The following is a 24,679-nucleotide window of genomic DNA, read 5'->3' as shown; positions in this document are numbered from 1 at the left end:
TTTAACAAAGTCACATTAAATCAAGCTTTTTCCTTTTCCCTGCAACTTGTGTCTAATTTTGCTGTTGTTTCTTTAGTTTTCTGGTTTAATTGTATCTTTAGAATGTGCCTCGGAGGAATAAAAAACTTTTTTTTAATGCTTAAATGCCCCCTGGGCTGCACTATGGGCACCCGTGCATTTGGGTACACTTACACAATGCAACATGTCAGAAAAGGAGTGGGAGGAAGCAGAGCTTATTTAATCCTACCCCTTTACCCTTACAGTAGTCTGCGTGAATAATACTTTCAATCACTTTACATTATTTACAATGGAAGAATTTCTCCTAAATGACAGTATTAGTTTAGTCTTATGTTATTGATTCATATACAAACCTTGTTGTTCATGAACGCCTTCAAGCATTGTATAAGCTTATGCTGATTCCGTTTATCGATATTCTCTTGCCTGAAAACGAGAGAAAACATTCAAATAAATATGCAGTACATCAAGCCCTGACAAATGATAGCACACTCACTGTTTCTTATCCAAGAGCTTCTCCAGCGCATCCAAAAGAAGTCCAAGACCCTCATGACCGAAGTTATTAACCCAACTGCAGGAAATACAAGACACACAACATATCCTGTCAGTATTATAAACAAAGTCGGCAATATTTTACCAGGAAGACCAACAAAGAAAACACTATATTCAGACCCAAATGTGAGTCTCATTCAGCTTGGTTAGTTTTTCTCAAAGACTTCAAAATGTTAGTTAAAGTGCTATCACCATTAATAAGTATTAGGGCCTTACTATTTCCACAAAATTAGCCAATAAAAACAACATTTACTGTTAAACACGGAATCTCGCGGAAGTTAATGCTGTCATCGTGAGGAGAAGGAACATCCGTGTGGGGAACTTGTGGTGTACTTCCATGCCGGACCACTACTTCATGGCGGAATCTTATCACAAACAATAAACGTGTCAAAATGGCGACCTAAAAATGAAGACAGAAACTGCTTTTATGGAGCATAAATGGAAGCTAGCGGGGTTAGCTTAGTTTAGCAGAGCATGCTAGTGTGGCTGGGTGTGTGCTACTCGGGCTGGATAAGCACATTTGGTCTGAAGTGTACACAATCACAGGTCAAAAATGCTGCCTTGCTCAAGTCAGGTGGTCATTATTTTTATTCAGACACCCAGTCCACCTGGAAACATTATTTTTTTGCCGTGTGGAATGCTCCTAAATCAAACACGCTCCTTTGGATTTGGGTTATGCTGGAGCCTATCCCAGCTGTCTTCAGGCGAGAGGCGGGGTACACCCTGGACTGGTCACCAGCCAATCACAGGCCACATATAGACAGACAACCATTCACACTCACATTCATACCTATGGACAATTTGGAGTCGCTAAACACACGCCCGCATGAAGAGGACATGCAAACTCCTAACAAAGATTTGAACCCATATTATCCTGATCTGCCTCCCGGCCAGCATGCTAACCACCCGACCACCGTGCAGCCTCCAAACCAAAACATTTGGACAAATTGACTCTTGTAGTGGTTTTTAATTCCCCACAAAAGAGAGACGCATAACCCCATTGTGCCCCCCCCCCCTCCCTGACACTGAATACAGTTTGAATCTAAACTATTTAGGAGCAAATGAACACGCATCCATCTTCACTAGAGTTCCCATCACTGGGCTGTTTGTATCCAACCACCCTCTTGCAAGCTGCCTGTGTTCGCAGAGCCAAAATTGAGCAATGCGAGAAAGATAACACCGTAATCGATAATGGATCGCAAGAGATAATTGCCTATAAACCACAGCGTATCGGGAGACGGCAAATGATCCAGTGCAGATGAGCCTGTTTGTCTAAGAAGGAGAGAAGCGGAATGGGGGGGGGGGGGGGGGGGGGGGGGCTGTGGGGTCATAGCCAAGATGATGCCATTAGCATCGCTTGTTTCCAGCCTACCCAAGTGTCAATAAACACAAAATGCATGGAGCAATTTCCTGACGGTAAAAGGGCGTAAGTCGATGATTTATAACACCTTTTTGACAATGATTTGAAATAACCACGCTTTGAGTATTAAAGCCATTTGTATTGACTGGCTGAGAGGCGAGAGGCCCCTCGGAGATACCTTTAGCCCAAGGCTACTGGTTAAGCTGCGCTGAGGTATTTATACTATGATTAGTGAGTAAATTAGTAACAGCAACATCCTCCACTAACGTTAATCAAATATCCTTAACAGACAAATCTATAAGTTATAGCGTGAACGCTGGGAAGAATCACAGCGCCTACACGTTGCTGTTCATTATTCCAGCCTATCAAAACAACTCATCACACACACACTGCGGCTGTAGTCAGTCTACTCTGTCTTCAAAAATACATTAAGAAATTGAATCAAATGTAAGTAAATCGTATGTATTTTTGCCTACTTTAAGCATTGTGAAGCATAAACAATGCAAAATGAACAAAAATATAACTCCAGAAGACACATTCAAAAATGTTGTGATGATATGTTGTATTCTACGCTGGTCACTAGGTGTCAGTAAAGTACGTACTGACAGTAAGTACTGTAAAAGTACAAAAAACAAACAAAAAACAACAACAAGGGACTCATACAATACTAATGTGTGAGTTTATGGTATGTTTTATTTCCTCTTCCTGTGTGTACTATATTGGATAACAACAGTGTAAATATGACTATAGGGTTGTTATTTACAATCCGGTGGGCTCTAATGTGAGAACCATATTTACAAGGGAGTAAAGAGGTTTCATTTGTTCTAACTGCAAAAATATTTGATTCCTAAATATGGAATCCTACTTCGCAAAAATTCACTTATCATGGTCGGGTCCGTCAACACCCCCCCCCCCCCCCCTCCAACACATTGAGAACCTGATAACATGTATTTATTTCTATGTATACAAACTGCTGTACGGGTTTCTGTATGCAATGACATGATTATTATACTATATTAATAAAATGTAATACTAATTACAACAATTCCCAAGTTAAATTGTACACCCCCCCCCCCCCCCCCCCCGCCCCATGCATTTCCCACTCATCGCTCATGCATTACTCCCCATAAACTGCAATTTCTATCAAGATATTTACTGCCGCGTCTACTTGCAAAGGTCCATACAACATCGCTGGAATTGAGCCTTCAATATTTCCTTGCAGCATAAAAAGAAGCAAGCACAAAGCGACGCACTGAAGTGCAGAATAACAATGCAGAGTCGACTGTGTTTGTGATCCACAAGTGAGCGCAGCAAAAGAGAGACGAGGGCAACAAAAGGCAGAAAACAAGGCGTCATGGCTGAGTGGAAATTCACTTTGTTTATGCAACTTTGTCATGACGGTGCTGTCACAGTCTTCAGGTAGCTGCTAATATTTGCACAGGTAAATACAGTTTATTAGACTGCAGAGCTGGAATTACATCTTGGGAATGTTGTGTAACCTGTGAGCAAGACGGACGTGTAGAGAGTGGAAATTTAGCATTTATATTCAATTTACGTATAGCGGAAAGCCATTTCCGCTATAGTTTGTTTACTTATAGATCTAGAAGTGAGTGCCTGAACGTCCATCACAAAATCAGCCCTGAAAATGACCTTCTTTACATAACTTAAGACATAACGCTGGGGAAATAAGAAAAAAAAAAAGCTGTGACTGCCTCAGTGTTTGCTTCCGTAATGGATGTATTTGTGTAAATACAGTATGTGGGGACAACAACAGTGTATTTGTGCACATGTTCTCATTTCCAAAGCAAATATGGTGATACCAACGAGCAAACAGAACTAGTGGAGGAAAAACACAAACAAAAGTTTTCCAGTCGGTGATCCTAATCTTTGCCCATCTTAGAGTACTTATCCATATTTACAAGCAAACCATACTCATGTGTTTATATTCATATCATGGTGATGGTAATGGTATGATTTTGTTGAAAAGGCAGAGCTTATTCAATCCAATCCCTCACATCAAATTCAAATTCAAATTCGTGAAATAGGATTTTTAAAATATATTCTAGATCAGGGGTGGGCAAACTTTTTGACTCGCGGGCCGCATTGATATGACAAAATTTACGGGGGGGGGCAGACTATATATTTTACACGTAACAGTCCACCTGGTATTATTGTATCTGTAAAATTGTCATGCAATCTGCTATTATTATTTATTATGTTATATTTATATTTAAATATTTTAAAAATAATAAAATATTATAATAATTACAATGAAATTAAAATAATTATTATTATATTATTATTATGTAAAATATGCAAATATAACAATAATATTATATATAATTAATATAATAATTAGCATTAATATAATAATTATAATAATCATAATAGTTCTAATGATAATAATAATAATAATAATAATAATAATAATAATAATAATAATAATAACAATAATAATAATAATTATTATTATTATTATTATTATTATTATTATTATTATTATTATTATTATTATTATTATTATTATTATTATTATTATTATTATGTGCTTGTGTCCCTTTTTTCAGGAGCACTTTGTAAACAACAGACCATGTCAAAAAACGAAATTGATAAAACCATCAAAAGGTTGGCTCAGGCCATGATGCCAGGTTGTATGTTGAGTTTAAATGAAATACTTTGGAAAGATTGGGCGGGCCGTATTCAAACACTTGGCGGGCCGGATGTGGCCCCCGGGCCGTAGTTTGCCCACCCACAATCTAGAATCTAGATTGTATATATTTATTTTAGTCTTGTCATATTTGTGGCTAAACAACACAAAAAAATGTCAAATTGTAAAGCATTGAAAATATAATTCTCATCAAACGCATACAGTATCTTAACATAAACTGATGCATTTTTTTTTTAAATGCTGGCTTTTCAATTGTTAGTTTGTGAAATATATATATATATTTTTTTATATTGTTCATAAATGTCCACCAGATGGCGCTACATTTGCCATTCAAAGTATGCAGCAAAATTTCACATCTCTGTTTTAAGCAAGGGTTACTACTTAATGATAATTGTGTGTCGCCACTGAAGTAGTGTTTGTGTAAAAAAGAAAGAAAATGTGTGTGTTTTTCACTAAAACATTAACTAAACATCCTGGCCTTTTAAGGGTTTTAAACTAAATTTAACTGTAAATGTAATTTTTTGCCACATTTAAAACACTGACTTTTTTTATGTGATAATTTTACAGTTCAGTTTTTCGAAAACAGCTGCCACTTTTTGTCACATGCAAGAATGAATTTTAAAGATGTGAAAAAAGTCATTAACTTGTCACTAACATATAACAGTAATGCTATGAAATGCATTGTTGTGGTCCAAACTGAACGATCAGGGGAGATGGACTTTGGTCAAGGAAGTGACGAAGAACCCAATGGCTACCTGAAAGAATCTTCCAGAAGTACAAGCATCTCTGACTAAATGCCAATTATTAGTAAAAACGTCACCTAAATGACTCTCAGGCCATCATAAACTAAATTCCCTGGTCTGATGAGACAAATTTTGAACTCTTTGGCTTGACTGCCAGGCATCAGGCATCGCATGACCAGGAGCATCCCGACAGTGAGGCATGCAGGTATTGGCACCATAATGATGCGGGCATGTTTCTCAGCAGCAGGAACCGGGAGAACAGTCACTATACAAGGAAATATGAACGCAGCCATGCATGGAAACATTCTGGATGAAAACCAGCTCCACAGCGCTCTTGACCTCGACAGGGCATCTTTCAGCAGGACAATGATCCTAAGCCAACAACAGCCAAGATATAAAATGAGTAGCTTCAAAATAACTCTGTAAATGTTCTTGAGTGGCCCAGCCAGAGCACAGAACTGAATCGTATTGAACATCTGTGGAGAGATGTGAAGATGGCTGTCCACACGTACTTCCCATCCAAACCAATAGTAATAATAATGTCGAAAATTGCCACCAACTATGACGCTATATGTGTCTAATAAAGAGTTTGTTTTTTTTTTAATTATTTTATCAGAAGTCGGTGGGGAGCTTATTATGGGAAGCATCTGTTTGTCCCGTATTGGATTTCAAGTGAAGTCCTTCAGTCGGCCTCCCGTGGGACTGCTGACCCACGCAGTTCCAAATGATGCTCTTTGCTTAGCTTGAAACCAAGCACTGCCAGTGTCTGCTTCAGTGATTTTGCATGTCAAACACAAGGCTACATCATGGGGCTGAATACAGTTATGTATTGTATGTTGTGTATTGTATATGTATGTTATAATACAGTTTTATGCACATCTTCAATGTTGCATGCACCCCAATGAAAATTGTGAATAGTTCATATCAGGTAAGATATGCCTTTATTAGTTTTTATTAGTTTTAGTTTTAAAGTATTAGCCTTATATTTGTAAATTAATTGTTATTTTGATTTTAAACAACCCATTTTTGAGTTGTTTATGTTGATATAGTTACTTGGATATTTTTTGCTGTCACAATAGCAAAACATATTTGTGTCATATATGCTTCACAAAAAGCTGTTTTTCTCTATTTTATAGGCGGGGACTGGTACTTTCATGAAACTTATGTTCTACTTCTGATTACTAAAGAACCAAAAAAGGTTACCTCCCAGTGAAATACAGGGGTCCAATCTTTCATTTGGTATGTTACATTTTCATTAGGGATGTCCAATGATTATCAGTACTGCTAATCATCGGCCCAATATCAGCATAAAAATACAATATTGGTGTCTGATTTTTTCCCGATGACGAAAACCGATATAAAAAATGCTGTTTTCAACACATACAGTATGTGTTCATGTGACATTTGGAGATATGTCATGTTACACATATCGGAAATTGAGAGTTGGACAATAGTTTTCAGCAAAAAAGCCAATATCGGACATCCCTAATTTTTAATAATATGACAAAACGTGATAACTGGAGCATGCAAACCGAGACAAAATTGTGGGGTAAATTTTCAACGTTAAGCAAATAAACGCCCTCCCGGGTGGTGGACCGGGGGTGAACAGAGGTTACAATGTTTATACTCTAAATATACAACTTCAATCACTATCTCACTTCTTGTCAGTGGATAAAGGAATGCAATAAATGCCACTTCTACAGTAGGAAGAATTTATACAAAATGACAAAATAAAAAAAAGAAAGGATTACACAAGAGATGATTCTACTCGGGTTAAACAAAAAAAAGTGGGGGAAAACTGCTCCAGTTGAAAAGAAGAGAGTGGAAACAGTCGGCATTTGCCGCTCCGGGCAATGCCATCTGTGCGTGGATCTGTGGAGGCTGATGCCACACACCTGTGTGGGACTGCCTAAGAGATAAAGCCCCCAGCACAATGGGCCCTGCGGCCACCCGTGCTGCCAAACAGGTGTGCAGCGCTGCCAATTAAACTATTAGACAAACACAGGCCTGCGGGAGCAAATTAGCAGGCGGCCCAAACATCATAGGAACGGGAAGAAAGTCGTGCTAACCATTCACGGTAAAGTAAAAAAAAAAAACATTTAAAGTATACACTCGTGATCAAAATTTAAAGACCAGTTGAAAAATTGTAAAAATGTAAAAAAAAAAGCTTTTTGAATTTCTACTTAGATCCTTCTTACGATACAAGGATGCAAAATGTTTATAAAAAAAAATAACAACAACAATTATTATTATTATTATTATTATTATTATTATTATTATTATTATTAATTCATTCATTTTCTACCGCGAGGATCACAGGGGGTTCTGGAGCCTATCCCAGCTGTCTTCGGGTGAGAGGCCTCATTATTAAATATAAAATATAATAATAATATTCGTTTATTTATTATATATATATAATTTTATTATTGTTTTATTATTTTTATTTTATTATTATTAATTTTTATTAATTTTAATAATAATATTTTATTATTATTTAAAATTCTTTGCATTATCAACTACTCTAAATCTGTTGATCAGGAGTGTAGCTACACTATGCATTACTGGTTTCCATTTAATCGTGTATATCTGTACTATATCGAAATAAGATACGTCCATTTGATTCTTGGAGTAATTACTCTAAATGGGAACTAAAAGGAGTATGACTGCACGAAATAAGCAAGAATGCCTCACACTCATTTCATGTGTGTGCTAACACACCGTATAAGGTTACATTAACATAGAGGAGGCGGAGGAGAGGGGTAACAAAACAACCAAAAGTGTGCTGTGATCCATGGCAATCAAGCCCATTCATATTAATTAGGAGTTGTGCTGCCCCGAGCCTCCAATATTATAAACTCCATGATGATCCATGTTGTGTGTTGCTGGTGTGGAACATCAGTACATCTTTTATGTATACAAAAGTCTCACAATACTAACAACAATTCATTTTTTTAGTAATCACAAATCAATATTGCTATTTAATTAAAGCTACAGTATGTTTTTTTAATGGAAAATCTGAAATCTATTTTTTCTGAGCTCCAGGTGTCATAAAAAAAAACATTTTTAAACTCTTGTTTGTTTCTTGTTACCAAAAATAAAAAAAATAAAAAAGCTACAGTATATTCTCTCTGAACCCTAATACCCTAATACCAACCCTAGTGACACAACATTCTATTTATTTTAGGCACCTGTCCAAAAGGTCCAGCATTTATTTATTCCAACTGGTGTTTAATTAGGGCCCGGCGTCAATTCCAGCAGGTGGTCTAATAACGAATAATCCTCGGCATAGCCTCCAAAAGTGCTCATTTAGTGGTAAAACATAACAGCGTACAGTGAGAGAAAATACCCCAACAAAAATGGACAAGCACAGCCGCCACATTTTGTCTCTGGTCCACCCCGTGGACCCTCGCGGCCCACATCAGGTGACTCCTTCATAAAGCTCGGGTCCCTGACATGCTCGCCGGTCAAAGTTTCAATCATTGAAAAACACCCACAGGACAAACCGGGCCTCACTTACAACCCCCCTCGGCGCCATCCAGCCTTTTCTGTGTGGGAAGGCTGATTTGACTCCCCCACAGGGCGGGAGGGCCAGAGGGGGGTTGACTTCACTGCCCTGCTGACACTGGAGGGATAATTAGGGACATAGCTTTTTTTTATAATATTCAATATATCCAAGGCGCATTCATGTTGAGCTTGGGGATCCATTCCTTAGGAAACCATGAGTTTTTATTTATAAAAAATCAACTCTATTTCATTTGTGGATGAGTGTATGCAATAATGACTACAACCTCTGATTTCTTGGTTGAGAAAGCAGGAATATTGTACAGTAAAGTCTAGCGGAACACTAATTAATGCTCACCATTAGTACCTGCAAAGCAGTGAAACTGAGTAGAACACAATAAGAAATGTTAATTACATATGCTGACACGTGTAATTAATAGATTGGAGCGCATGAAATATTCACTCTTGTTTTTAAACTGTTATTAAAGCTAATGGTCTTCAATGAGAACATATCAATGTCAGGCCTGTTTTATTCCCGCCATATAATGCTGACCGGTACAAACATTAAGATAACATAATTGTTCCAATGGGAACATTATGTTGTGTTGTACTTCTCTTCACTCACGCACCGAGTATTTATTTCACATGCACCCCTCATTGATTCACATTAAGATGACATGTCCTCAGCAGCGGGCTGCTGGGTAAATAAGAGTGTCCCCGTGCGCTAGTCCGACCACGAATAAAAACTGAGGAGCCCATTTAGAGCGGAGAAAGTATAATATTTGGTAACAAGAAATAAACAGAGTTTAAAAATGTTTTTTTAATGACACCTGGAGCTCAGAAAAAAAAATTGGATTTCAGATTTAACATTAATGAGCAACAGAGTTTTTTTGCATTTTGAGCTTCAGCAATGACTCACAAAATATTGCCTAACATTTCTACACAAATGAGTGCATTATGTTGTTTTGAAGTACAGTAAAGTCTCGTTATATCGATATTCTCGGGAGTCGGAAAAAATACCGATATAACCGGACTATCCATATATCCGATCCTGCGCCGAACTGCATTAAAAGTGGGCGGATCTTTGATATGGCATGTAATTTTCTCCTTGAGTTCATGGATTGCGTATCTAGCATGCTTTTGTACTACAATACATTTTGTACTACAGTAAATAAAAATAAACTTACGCTGTAGTGATTACCGGTTACCGGGACATAATTCACCCCGGAACTATCGATAGGGAAGGTGTTGCCACCCGGAGGGGTAGGCACGAGGGACGGGTGTTTTCCGCTGTGTGTGCTGCACTCTGGTGGTGGAAGTGTGAAAAATAAAGTTGACTGGAAGCAGCCGTTCGCCGTGTTCTTTTTTGGTATTGAAATCCTTAAGCAAAGATTGATTTAAGCTGCTTTTGTATCGATATAAGCAGACCAAATTGGCTGGCGGGAGATGAAAAGGGCATCGTAGTAACCGGATTATCATAATAACCGGGTATCGTACTAACGGAGCTAATTATATCATAAAAGACTAGAAATTTGCCGGGAAATGAAAATAGTATCGTAATAAGTAGTAATTTGTTTTAACCGATATCAATATAACGAGACTTTACTGTATAGTATACTCAGTATGTACAAGGTCATGTGACTGACAGATGGTGGATGATTAACAAGATTTGTGATTTATTGAAAAGATCTCGCAACTGTGAATCAGTTGTCCTTGTTCACTCGACTCGTTAGAGAACATCACATCCCTACCAGGCAAAAACCGGCGACATACTAAAAACGGGTCTACATGCACACAAAAAAATGAATACTACATGCAAATACTAAGCCTAATCCCATTCTTGAGGTACTAACCTGACGGGGTTACTGGTGAGAGACACTCGGAGTGACTCCAGGCAATTGAGAAGCTTTTCTTCTGCGATGCCTGAACGAAGCTCATGGACGTACTCCTGGGATGAAAGCGTACATTCATGCTTGCTGTTCCTCAGTCCTCCCTGAAAGTCAAAAAATAAATACAAGACACTTAGATTATGATGTCATAACACCTCCAGATCATCCGAAAAACTTAAGAACTGCTTTGTTATTATTGCAATATAGTATAATACATACATCCATGTTCTCCTAAAACCAAGTACATATCATTTTGAAGCTACTGACTGACAATCTATTCCGTTTTTTGGAACTGGGCTTTCTAGGAAATGATGTCCAGCTAAAATAAATAAATACATAAATGCAAATGTATGTTTATTTCACGACGTCAACAAACAAATCAAGGTACCATGCAGACAAAATAGACAAAATATCGGTCTTAGCAAATCATCTGGACTGTGTTTATCCATCCATTATCGGCTTTCCCAACAGCGTGAGCTGCACTAATAGGCACTTTTGGAAGTAGTGAGATTGATCATTTATTTTTCAGGAAAAGAGATGCCTGCTGCTCTCCTGAAAAGCACAATCAACACCAGGTAATTGTTTTTAGAAGCCAAAACCTGGAGCGGTCTTGCATAGTACATTAACATTTAACTGCCACTTTGTGTGTCCAGTCGGCATGACCAGGATACATTAGAGCTGCAGCAATCATCCATGAATCTGTGATTAATCTGGTCCAATAAATGGACAACTATTTTGGTGTTTGATTAATCCATCTTCTATGCCGCTTATCCTCACTTTGGGTGAGTCGCCAGCCAATCACAGGGCACATATAGACAAAACTTCTTCGGAATTACATTCATACCTGTAGACAACTTAGAGTCTCCAATTGACCTAATACGTATGTCAATAAAATGTGGCAGGACGCTGAAGAACCGGAATAAACCCATCGGACCAAAGCACTAATTCTATGTGTTTGGTTCATAATGATTTGGTCCATCTAGGAAAATAACGGTTATCTGTATCGTTAGAATACATAACATATACTAACACTACAAGACAACTTCATCATTGCAGCATCACTGTACAACAGCAATACTATATGTGGTGTAATGGCTGAAAAATAGTAGGTTCTCCAGCTTGGTTGCCACCCAGGGAAAAGGAAAAAAAACAGTAGGTGCAGTCATTACATTGGGGACCAAATCAATAAAAAACGAAACATGCAGCAGAGTAGCTATCTGCAGGAAGGGTCACTGCACACGCTGTTCTACCTTTGAGACTCTCAGGTGCTTTTATTAGGGTGTGCAACAAACTAGATTAAGTTGAGGCCTTACACCGAAGAACGCCTGAAAGTGGAGGCTGGAGTTGCTATGAATTCGATTTTTAGTGGACGATTCAGGCCGGCTTAAAAAACACTTCATATTGGAATAAAGTAATAAAGAACTGAACAAAAGGACTAGTAACTTATCGGCCGTAATTTACAGTCCATTTGCCTAAAAGCATTTAGAGCACAACACAGATAAGACGACACAAATTTACAGACCATTAAAACTCATTTCGGCTGCACGGCGGTCGAGTGGTTAGCGTGCAGACCTCACAGCTAGGAGACCAAGGGTTCAATTCCACCCTCGGCCATCTCTGTGTGGAGTTTGCATGTTCTCCCCGTGCATGCGTGGGTTTTCTCCGGGTACTCCGGTTTCCTCCCACATTCCAAAAACATGCTAGGTTAATTAGCGACTCCAAATTGTCCATAGGTATGAATGTGAGTGTGAATGGTTGTTTGTCTATATGTGCCCTGTGATTGGCTGGCTGGCGACCAGTCCAGGGTGTACCCCGCCTCTCGCCCGAAGACAGCTGGGATAGGCTCCAGCACCCTCGCGACCCTCGTGAGGAAAAAGCGGTAGAAAATGAATGAATAAAACTCATTTCGGCTGCACGGCAGTCGAGTGGTTAGCGTGCAGACCTCACAGCTAGGAGACCAAGGGTTCAATTCCACCCTCGGCCATCTCTGTGTGGAGTTTGCATGTTCTCCCCGTGCATGCGTGGGTTTTCTCCGGGTACTCCGGTTTCCTCCCACATTCCAAAAACATGCTAAGTTAATTGGCCACTCCAAATTGTCCATAGGTATGAATGTGAGTGTGAATGGTTGTTTGTCTATATGTGCCCTGTGATTGGCTGGCCACCAGTCCAGGGTGTACCCCGCCAAAGACAGCTGGGATAGGCTCCAGCACCCCCGCGACCCTCGTGAGGAAAAAGCGGTAGAAAATGAATGAATGAATGAATGAATAAAACTCATTTCCTACTATCTTTTCATCTGTGACCAGAAAAGCCAAGACTTCAACCACAGGCTCTGTCTAACCTCTGGAAACAAAACACCGACTGTAAACCACTTTGTCATGACCCTATCCCAAATAAAAAGAGTCCTGGGACCATATCAACATTACACACCCAGCGCTCTGAAAGAAATACAATCCGAGGAGAAGGACAGCGGCTACTGGGAAATAGAGTTTTTCCCTTCAGGCGGGCAGAAACCGGTCAGCAACAGTGAAATTAGAAAAAAAAACGTAAAGAAAGACGACTCAAAGAGTGTGCACACGCTATGCAGGGCAGTTATATGGGACACTGGAAGTTCAACACTAGTGGACACACACACAGCCTTTAGACCACGGCCAAGAGCCTCATCTCCTGCCCCTTATTGAATCCCCTATTTGTCGATAACAGTATTTCCTGCCAAAGAAAATAGCGTTGGGACCAATTACTTTAGGGAGCCTGTCAATTTCATTTTCGTGGGTTAGGGGCAGGATTGAGGCTCATTCAATCCCCCTACACTCGATCACAGTCTGTATAGCACGGGGCGTGACAGAGCGCGGTGCTATCGGTGGAGGGCAGGGCTCGGAGACAATGCCAAGGCAAGCGCACCCCAACATGTCATCTTCACCTGTAATGAGCCTATAACAAGCTGGCAGCAGCGCTCGGTTGCCCGGTGCTCGGCACACTCAGGCAGACTGATGGATGCATTATTCAGCTTCTCTGTCAGCTTACTGGAACAACCAGATGGCGACAATGTGTCTGGCCTGGATGCTGCTCATGGCCTCTGCCTCTTCTATTCTTACTCTTCCATTTCGCTTTCAAAGATCTGCATGCGTGCAGTTTTCTAACAACATATAAGCAACCGTGTAAGCATGCAGTTGCAGTTTTGTTTCAGGGTCAAACTGTCACCCTGAAACAAAAAGTCAACTTAAACCTTAAAAACAATAAAACAGTCCAAGTAGAAGCTAAACACAGCTGTGCGTTATTTAGAATGACGTATGATTGATGATGATTAATGGGGTGCATGAAAAAGTGGAAAGGAAAACAGCTCTTTTTCACCACATGGTCATTTAATAACAATTATACAGTATATGGACTGTAATTACAGTATGTTTTTTTTTTACTTGGTAACACTAAAACCTAAATTATGCTCACTCTACTCCCTCTGAACCCTCGGGGAGAGCATGAAGTGCACCTAACCCCAAAAAAGCTTTTGTTCATCGTTGTAGAAGATCCAGAAAATCCTCCATAACAAAAGAAACACAAGGCTAACCCAAAGTGTGTGAGTACATTCATTCATTCATTTTCTACCGCTTATTCTCACAAGGGTCACAGACGGTGCTGGAGCCTATCCCAGCTGTCTTCGGGCAAGAAGCGGGGTACACCCTGGACTGGCCAATCACAGGGCACATATAGACAAACAACCATTCACACTCACATTCATACCTATGGACAATTTGGAGTGGCTAATTAACCTAGCATGTTTTTGGAATGTGGGAGGAAACCGGAGTACGCATGCACCGGGAAAACATGCAAACTCCACACAGAGATGGCCGAAGGTGGGATTGAATTCGTGTCTCCTCACTGTGAGGTCTGCACGCTAACCACTTGCACACCGTGCAGCCGAGTGTGCATACATAACTACAAAATATTCCACTTAGAATTTCACGACAAAACCTCAAAGTTAAAACCACAAAACCACTTCGGAAGTACCATTTTTTGTATATATATTAATTTGTTATGTGCAGCGCTCCTGTGCCGCTTCTTTCTGGCCGCTGGTGTGATGTTAAGGGGCAGCCTCGATTTTTCTTCTGTTCGTTTTGGTTTCTTGTTTGTCCTGGTGTGACCAACTGTTTTTTTTTTGTTTTTGTTTAGTGCGTTTAGTTGTTTAGGGGTAGTGATGGGGTGACAAGATGACGGCCATGTAAAGGGTTGGTTGTTCACCTCGAACTCACTCGCTGTCCTGTTTGCTGGGGCCGGCATATCAGGACGTGTTTATTTTGTCAGTTCGGGACATTGGGGGTCTTCAAGTGGGTGTTCTGGCCTCCTGTGTCCTCACTGAATATGTTATGTTCCCCTGGGTCACATCAGACCGGCGTAGTGACTTCACTGATGCATAATTCAGCCACACACGCAGACCAGAGTACCAAACTCCACCCGTGAAAAGTCACAACAGAGTGAGAAACTGTAAGGAATACATGATAGATACAACACACAAACACATATCTAAAATTAACAAGCAATTTTTTAGTACATTTAGCACAATCTGAAGTTGGCCATGCGTTAGTGTCAGCGGTGTAAAAGGTCAACGGGAACATGGATCAGTTGAGATGCTGGCAGGCCGGACAGTGACTTTTTCCAAGCCCTACTTAAAGGACAGGGTCCTGCGGCCGACAGATAAGACATTTCATCTCGCCACCGGGGGGGGCAAAGGGCTCCCAGCTCAGTGGGGGGATTTCCCAGCAGACCACCTCTTTCTCCCGTCCTCACCTTTCTGCAATCATTCTGCTTTTCCAGCAATCTTTTTTTTTTTTATTGGACTGACAGTTCTGTCACTCGAGGTGACTATCTTCACTACTTTCTTCTTTCGCTATTTAATTGCCTCCCGCTTGTTGTGCGGTTGGAAAATTTACACAGTGCCTCGGTTCGTTATGGCCAAGCGGCTCACGATAACCAGATGCAATTAGCCAACCGCCAACATTGTTTTTCTCCAGACATCAGGCTGGCGTCCACTGGAGACACGCTCGACACGACACAAAAAACAACACAAAAACACACAAAGCATGGTTCATTTTCTGTGTATAAGTGCTGTTTGTGTATATGCTGGAGCTCCTCTGATAGGTCGACAACAAATTGTTGTGAGGCAACAGAACAAGCTCCATGTACACAACATCACCTTTTATTCACAGGGCTGGAATTTCATTGGTGGCATCCCATTTGGGTTGTCCTTAAAATGCTTTAGGAGAGATGACAGCATACATGTAGTGTAATATTATATAGATATGAAGAGCTTGCAACCAAAAGGCGCTAAATCCATTTTGACTGATTTCAAGAAAATCAATGATTTTTAATCATGCACATATCAATCTATTTGGTCATCAAGTCTATATTGCAAATGAAAGAGCTATCAATATAGGTCATAAAAATGCATGCTATAAAAATCCTGCACACACCATGTATTTTATATAATTTTTTTAATTAATTTTTTTTTCGGATTTAGCGCCTTTTGGCTGAAATAAATTTGAAGTCACCTTTAACTTCTTCAATGGCATTGTTGTAAAAGAATGTAAGGTGGTTAAATGTGCTATGCTAATAAAATAATTACAACACAGAAAAAAACTTCCATGTTACAGAATACTGTAAAAACACAATTTGTGTTCTCCTGAATTGCATAACATACTGTAACTATCATACGTGTACTTAATGTACACAAACAAAACAGGATGCGCACTGATACTGGCTTTCTGTATGTGCAGTGCCAATTGTATTCTTCTCTCTGATTGGTCAGATTATCAATAGATGAGAAACTTGGGCCAATCAGAATAAAGAAAGGGATTTAGCGCCTTTTGGTTGAAATCTGAAATGGAAATAGCGCCTTTTGGTTGAAAGCATAAATTTCACATCACTTTTTTTCATATTTTTAAAAATGATTTCAAGACCAAAATATGTGATTTGGATACACATGACAGAGGTCTATTAAACTCATGAAATACATGCAACTTAGTGAAAATTGGATTTAGCGCCTTTTGGTTGCAAGCTCTTCATATATCTTCACAGTTTTATAATCATTACACAAATGGTCAAGGTCCGCCTATGTTTCTGCAAAGACATTTTGCTAGATGGTGGCCATGTTTTTCGACCAATGCTGCTGAAATATTGCATACATGTGCTTGCCAGTCCCTTATAGGTGCGTACCAAATTTCATGGTGATTGAGCAAAACACACTTACGTTACAGTGGGTGTTTTGTAGCCCAATGCATTAAGCTGTGGGAGAAATTTCAAGTCAAGCCAACTTTAGTAGTTTGATAAAAAATAAATAAATAACAGCACCGCCAACACAGTAAGTGTTCATGGTTTGACAAATTTCCACCATTTTTGTGCAACAGTAGAAGAATTATACGGCGTGTGCTGATTTTTTCCAAGACAATACAACCTTGATCTAACCCAAACATCATTGGAAGATGTTATCAATAAATGTTATTGATAACATGAGGCAGCATCCTTCTAAGTGTTTGTTTACCCAGAATTCACTCGTCAAGCAGACAAGCAAATAATAAATAAAATAAAATCCTACTTTCAAGCTTCCATAAAAAGCATTTGATTTAACATCCTTTCAGCCCCCATAATAACATCCTGACAGAAGAATAAACGACTATTTATCTTTGTAAAAAGCCACATTATAAATAGAAAACTTGTGTTGGTGAAGCATTTTCATGGTAAGGATTTGTCAACACATCTCGTGTGCTATTATTAGCTTCAACGATGTAAACATGCTCATCATATAGAATTCATCTGGTTTTTCTCCAGCATTTCACCTCTTTTACTTGAACCTTTCACCTCTCAAAGTCAACACCAGATCAAGGGTAAACAATCTGTGATACTTCCACCTTGAACCTCGAGACCTGACAGCACCTCCCAACAGTACTTGATTACTCCATTTTCACTTTCACACTTTCACTTTGCCCTGACCTGCAATCGAGAAAGTTCAAGCTTTTGGCAAAAACACACAAAAAAAAAAGCAAAGTGCACAAACAAACATGGCTGCGACCCAGATGTGGCCAAGGAGAGGGCACACCAATAGACCCCGTCAGCAAGCTTCTTTGGCTTTAATCCCACTTCTGGTTGACCTTCAATGCAGCAATGTTACTGTTTGATACTGCACCTCCAATACAGCCAATGGTATAAACATAAACACAGGAGAAGCATTATTTGCCATGGTGGTGTGGAATTAACACTAATTCATGTATTTTATAGATATATCAATAATGTTCGACATTTACAGTCAATGTCCCTGATGTCATACGGTTCTTCGAAATAAAGGACACCCCTGATGCAAGGTGATGCTTCCTATTTGTCAAAACTATCGTGCTTGTTATTAAACCCCATTTATCGTATTGGGTTAACATTTCTCACACGGACTATTCAGCTTAAACTAGTTAACTGGATTGCAACAAAATTTGGGATATACCATTAGGGCATTGGTAAGTACATGCGTGTAAAGATTGGTTGGAAAATATAAAAAATGTTTTTGCAGGTGCACAGGCAAGTAATCGTTCATAAGTCATTGGCCATTTTTTTTTTCAAATGATTATAAAACATTGATGACATTTGTATGGTTGAAGGATTTAATTTGTATCGAGATCCGTGGCTGCAAATACGATTAAAGGACGACTTTGGTTCATTCAGAACAATACGACAAGAAATGATTCAGTAACTTTGCAAAAGCCGATTTGTTTCCACGCACTGGACCACCATAGTGGCTTAATTATTTCTTGCTTGCCGGCTTGTACTCTGTTTTGTTATCTGCTGGCGCGACAGGCAAACTGAAGCGAGCAACAGTTAAGGTCTTTATCGCTAATAATGCGATAAAAGAGCATGTTAAAAAAGGAGATATGTGGGGGCCGTCATTATTTGCAATTCAAGACGGCACACTGTATTTACATGCGTCATATTTGTTATCTTGTATGACAGCTTCAAATGTTACGTAAGGGAATAGGATGGCGACACTTTGAGCCTGGCAAAAATGATTTTCCAGTGGGGGGAAAGTGAGAAAAAGTCATTAATTTTGAACTTAAAAGGTTCAAGTTATAGCATTTTTAATGGCAAAATCTTGCTAATTAAGCATCTTGACGTTTGTGAGGAAAATAGCGCTGTTTGAATTTGATACAGTTCTGAACTCTCTATTTACATTTTCAACTAAATTACCAGGAAATGACATTGCGTCAAGTTAGTTACAAAGCTGAAGTGAGGTTTTATCACACTCATGCATTTACATCCTAATGCCCGGTATAGAGTTTATATGCGGTGGAGTGTTATAAGAACATGACGCATTGTGAAACCGCATCAAAAAGATGATTGCATTCTGTGTAAATTGCGAGATAGCTTCGTATATGACAGGCCGTGCAGGCTGTAGTGATTGTTGACTGAATGGAATTAATGAGACAACTGTTGCATTGTGGGTAGGGGGCTGGTGTCAGGGCTTTGACAGAAATAATATTATAAGATTAGATTCATCTCGTTCCGCCGCTTGTTTTTTTTTTTTTTTTTTTTTCACCCAATGTGATTTTGTGGCGAAATCTAATGCAAGACCAGAGGAGGCCTCATTACATTTGGAGTTTTGTAAGATGCAAACATGCATTTTCACTCTGCAAGTAAATTACATAAAATGCAAAAATACACAAATATATGCACTGAAGTCAGATTATATGAAGTACATTGTTGCAATATATAATCAAAGACAAATACATTACAATACATTCACTCGATCAATCTCAAGGAAAAGTTTTGATACTTTGTTGTAAAAGTCTGGTCACATTCTGGATAAATAATATTCATTCATTCAGTTGGTGATGTTGCAGAAAAAAAGTGGATTTTCCTTTCTATGAAAGGAGGGCAGTGACAAGCGCCCTGCATGTGTGATATTGCCTGATGAATGATGCCACAATTACATTCAAGGTATTTTACCCAGGCTGCAATGTTGTATTATTGACGCCACGTGATCCAACTCATTGCAATCACTGCAAATGCAAACAGTAGTCGGGCATGCCCACTAAGGTGAGGAAAATGACTCATCTTGGGTTTCTACCTTTTTTTAGGTTTCTGTATTAGATCAGGCTATGTGTACATTTTTATTTGAGAATATGTTAAAATGAGGGGAATCATAAAATACATATGTGGTATATTTCAATGGACAGATATTTTTACTTATTTTATATTATCATTATACAGTAGTCTCGTTATATCGATATTGTCGGGAGTCAGAAAAAATATCGATATAACCGGACTGTCGATATATCCGATCCTGCGCCGAACTGCATTAAAAGTGGGCAATAATGCACTCGACATTGTTCTATACTATCAAACAATGTCGAGCAGCTTAAATCAATCTTTGCTTAAGGATTTCAATACCAAAAAAGAACACGGCGAACGGCTGCTTCCAGTCAACTTTATTTTTCACACTTCCACCACCAGAGCACAGCACACACACCGCACTTCCTGGTTCACAGGTCATGCTCAACCTGCCCCACATAGCTGGCCAAACACATGCCTGCAACAGAAGAACCAACTGCAGCATGTACATATGAAAAACTGTGATTATTGCAAGCGATAAAAAGATATCTGAATACAACACAATTAAATACATTTATTTGTACGCTTGTGTCTTCGTTGGAATAGGTGTGTATGCTATGTCAGTTGGTTCTTCTGTTGCAGGCATGTGTTTGGCCAGCTATGTGGGGCGGGTTGAGCATGACCTGTGAACCAGGAAGTGCGGGAATCGGTGTGTGTGCTGCGCTCTGGTGGTGGAAGTGTGAAAAATAAAGTTGACTGGAAGCAGCCGTTCGCCGTGTTCTTTTTTGGTATTGAAATCCTTAAGCAAAGATTGATTTAAGCTGCTTTTGTATCGATATAAGCAGACCAAATTGGCTGGCGAGAAATGAAAAGGGCATCGTAGTAACCGGATTATCATAATAACCGGGTATCGTACTAACGGAACTAATTATATCATAAAAGACTAGAAATTTGCCGGGAAATGAAAATAGTATCGTAATAAGTAGTAATTCATTATAACCGATATCGATATAACGAGACTTTACTGTATGTGCTTTTCCTGTCTGCAATTTGTTAAACAACCATGTCAAAAAACACATAATGTGGTTATAATTCAGAAGGTCATCATTTTATTCATTCATTCATTCATTTTCTACCACTTATCCTCACAAGGGTCACGGGGGTGCTGGAGCCTATCCCAGCTGTCTTCGGGCGAGAGGCGGGGTACACCCTGGACTGGTGGCCAGCCAATCACAGGGCACATATAGACAAACAACCATTCACACTCACATTCATACCTATGGACAATTTGGAGTGGCTAATTAACCTAGCATGTTTTTGGAATGTGGGACGAAACCGGAGTACCCGGAGAAAACCCACGCATGCACGGGGAGAACATGCAAACTCCACACAGGGATGGCCGAGGGTGGAATCGAACTCGGGTCTGCTAGATGTGAGGTCTGAGTGCTAACCACTCGATCGCCGTGCAGCCCATCATTTTATGCATTTTATGAACTGTACATTGCATTATTAAAAAGTGCAAAAACAGTACAGTAACTTTGAGCAGTGGTTCAGATGTCCTGCAATCAAACTCTCCACAGAGATGGCGGAATCGAACTCGGGTCTCCTAGCTGTGTGGCCTGCGCACTAACCACTTGGTTACCATGCAGCCCGGGATTGGCAAGACTAGTTAAAAAAATCTGATCATAAGCCAAAAAAAATGTGTATCGGGACATCCTTACTTTACAGTACTTATGTCTGCGCTGAATTTCAATGGCATTCCGATAAAGATGCACAAACCTCACTCAGGTGGGAGAGGAGGAAAATAGCATAAATAAAATAAAATACAGTGCACACTTCCCTGCAGAGAGGAATGTGTTTATTTGTCGCGGTGTGACAAAATGACAATATTTTAATATGGAAAAAACCTACACAACAACATGACACATCAGGACTGGAAGCTGCGAGTATAACTATAAAAATGTTACCAGGAGTTATGCTTGTCCTCCACAGGCAACGTTGGACTCCCACATTCATATGACTATTATACGACCACAGCTGGGTGGATTCAGCAGGATTTCAAAACTTTCTCCCAAAAATGTTTGTGCGAAATGCAACAACTTGAACACACAGAGCCACCTCACGTTCTCACATCCTTCTGGTGTCATGACAGGAGAAAGTAGGGGTGCGGGGGTTGTTAATAAGTGAACTGTTAAGCAGGTTAAGTCACAAAGGATCTCATTTAGGTTTTCACGTTGGTCTCAGCTGCATTGATTGCAACGTGGAAGGCTTAATGAACTCTGTACTCTTGCCTCCAGCTCTGGGAACCTGGCGATGAGAAGCCACGAGCGATGACTACGCGCGGGAACAAAAGTTGGGGGAGGGCCATGAAACAGGGAAAACAATGCTCAAACAAAGATTTAATGAGCAAGACCGTCTTATATGTCGGCTGATTTATGCCTGTTGTGCTTCTTTGTCTTTCATAGACCTTCTCCACAAAACCAGAACAATCCTACAAGGTCCAAGCACACAGCAGGCCAAAGGTCCAGGTATGGATCCTGCACTAAATGTGAAAGAACCATGTTAATTAAATGAAAAAACTACATTTCGTACACAAAGAAGTTTGTCTTAGGAGCGAAGAAGTAGTTTTAAGTTTCCAAAACAATTTCGCCAACGCAATACAGAGCCCCCTGGCTATAAAAAAACAACAACAACAGCTATAAAACTTCTCCAGACAATAGCAGAAAGTTACTCGAACATCACTTGTGTAGACTGGTAGCACAAAAGGCATGAACCCATGCGACCTGTCCTTACAACCTGATACATTTTTACTGCAAAAGAGTGATCTGTCATCTTTGATCTTTCAAGTTCCGACTAGATTTACCAACAGAGCCGATTGTAGCATGAACAAACCTGAAAAAAAGAAATTTGGTAAATAGTAAAAAAAAGAAATCTAGTTTTATTATTAGTTATTAGTATCAACAGTTCAGCTTCCTCTCTTTAAATTTTGTCTTTCACTCTATTTTTTTTTCAACTTTATGTTTTTTTTTGGCTTAACTTTATTTCTTCAATGTGCCATAAGCCGCAAAAAAAAAAAAAAAAAAAAAAAGCTTGGGGGTGCAAATGGCCCCCATACCCCTGGACAGTTCTTTGATCACTCGGCTTCATCCATTGTCTTAACATTAGCATCACACTTGCTACCAGGCGCTACCTGTGGTTCCTAGGTTCCTAGACTCTTTTTTTTCCAGGGGAAACATACCGCCATACTGTTTATTTGGTCAATAGGTGTATGTGTGTGTGTGACAGGTAGAAAAGCTCTGGCTTGCTTGGTGGAGAAGCGTTGGTGCCACCTACTGTTTGCATGTATGAATCCGTAGACCCAGAATCTGAGAAGGCGAGTCTTTTTGGGGACTGGCCACCGAGTCCCAGGACTGGTGGCCAGCCAATCACAGGGCACATATAGACAAACAACCATTCACACTCACATTCATACCTATGGACAATTTGGAGTCGCCAATTAACCTAGCATGTTTTTGGAATGTGGGAGGAAACCGGAGTACCCGGAGAAAACCCACACATGCACGGGGAGAACATGCAAACTCCACACAGAGATGGCCGAGGGTGGAATTGAACCCTTGTCTCCTAGCTGTGAGGTCTCCATGCTAACCACTCGACTGCTGTGCAGCCTCATTTAGACCATTTTTATCAAAAATCAAAATGATGTATATTGGACTAATGATAGGATGCAGTCAACCACAAAACGGTGATTATTTATTACTTTATTACTTTTTTTCCCAAGGGGACTATGCTATCTAATATTCATATCAATAATGTATTTATTTGGTGCAATCGTAGATTTTGGCCACCTTCACCATCTTTGGTCAGATATTCCTTAAATGGACCGGGGTTTTGCTTCCACATGCCGTGCAAAAACCCCAAGAAACGTTGGATCAAGACCCCTTCAGTTTCGCTCATGTTTTGCTAAGAGCTTTCACCTAAAATCGGTCCAAAAAATGCCATGAACACTGGCTGTCTAGTTCATAGATGTTGACTCCATGGTGGACTTGCTTAGACTCGCAACCAGCAAGCTGAAAAACTGCAGCAATCTGCCGTCCCTGCAAACAGCTGTTTCACACTATTTTCAGCACAATTTTGCCGCACCACGACTGGAGCAAGAAATGACAGCGTAAACTCTCAGAGGGAGGAGGGCTTGCCTTCATAGAAATAATGACACCGAAGATACCCGCAAATACTCCTCCCTTCTGTAATCTGAGGAGCGACTGCCAAATACCTGCAGTAAATTACCGAGAGGCGGGGGTGAAAAAAAGCAGGGTGAGAGAGGACAAAAACCGGGCTCAGGTAAACAGGCAGGGACATTAATGATGTTCAACTGCTGCACAGGTTCTCCGGGTGGATTCGCATGAAGGGGACAAGCTTGATTTACGACCGAGGTAGTCCTGGGAGAATGGCAGGGGGGCTTGCCCGAAGCGGAATGGCTTTGTGTTGGTGTTTGTGACTGCGCGGCTAACCCCCGGCTTGGACAGGAATTGTAAATGACTAGTTAAACAAGGTGCACGCACAAAATATTCAGAGACGGAGAAATAGGTGTGTGGTCGGTTTTCATCTCCTTCTCACGCCAACGCCGCACTTCCATCATCTCTAATAACCGCACCATCTCGTTTGTGAGATAAACAGGATTTCTGATTGTCTGAGGCTCGGCCAAACAACAATATGATATATGAAATACTTTCCAATGATACGGACGGATGACCTTCCTATCAAAAGGACAGAATAGTAGGATCCAAAGGAGTGGTTTGTATTACCAGATAAATAAAGGCCACGTTCACACTGCAGGGTATGGTGAAATATTCATATTCGTGTTTTATATCATATA

At 39.9% G+C, this 24,679-nt stretch overlaps 1 protein-coding gene across 6 annotated transcripts in view; it reads right to left on the bottom strand.

Annotated features, from left to right (window-relative positions):
• Positions 1 to 24,679, bottom strand: part of diaph2 (diaphanous-related formin 2) — a 388,637-nt gene that overhangs the window by 267,146 nt on the left and 96,812 nt on the right. For all 6 annotated transcript variants that reach the window (XM_078788633.1, XM_078788638.1, XM_078788637.1 and 3 more), the window contains 3 exons: positions 10,693 to 10,832; positions 512 to 586; positions 372 to 441 (listed from right to left, as the gene is read on the bottom strand). In XM_078788633.1, coding sequence (XP_078644759.1) covers positions 372 to 441; positions 512 to 586; positions 10,693 to 10,832 — 285 coding nt within the window. The remainder of the gene's footprint in view (positions 1 to 371; positions 442 to 511; positions 587 to 10,692; positions 10,833 to 24,679) is intronic.

This window comes from Doryrhamphus excisus, linkage group LG23, assembly GCF_037039965.1.
Source record: "Doryrhamphus excisus strain RoL-2023G ecotype Guam linkage group LG23, RoL_Dexc_Guam_v1.1, whole genome shotgun sequence".
In the NCBI taxonomy this organism is placed as follows: Eukaryota; Metazoa; Chordata; class Actinopteri; order Syngnathiformes; family Syngnathidae; genus Doryrhamphus; species Doryrhamphus excisus.
Note: the sequence above shows the minus strand (reverse complement) of the source record. Positions and strands in the feature narration are given on the sequence as shown.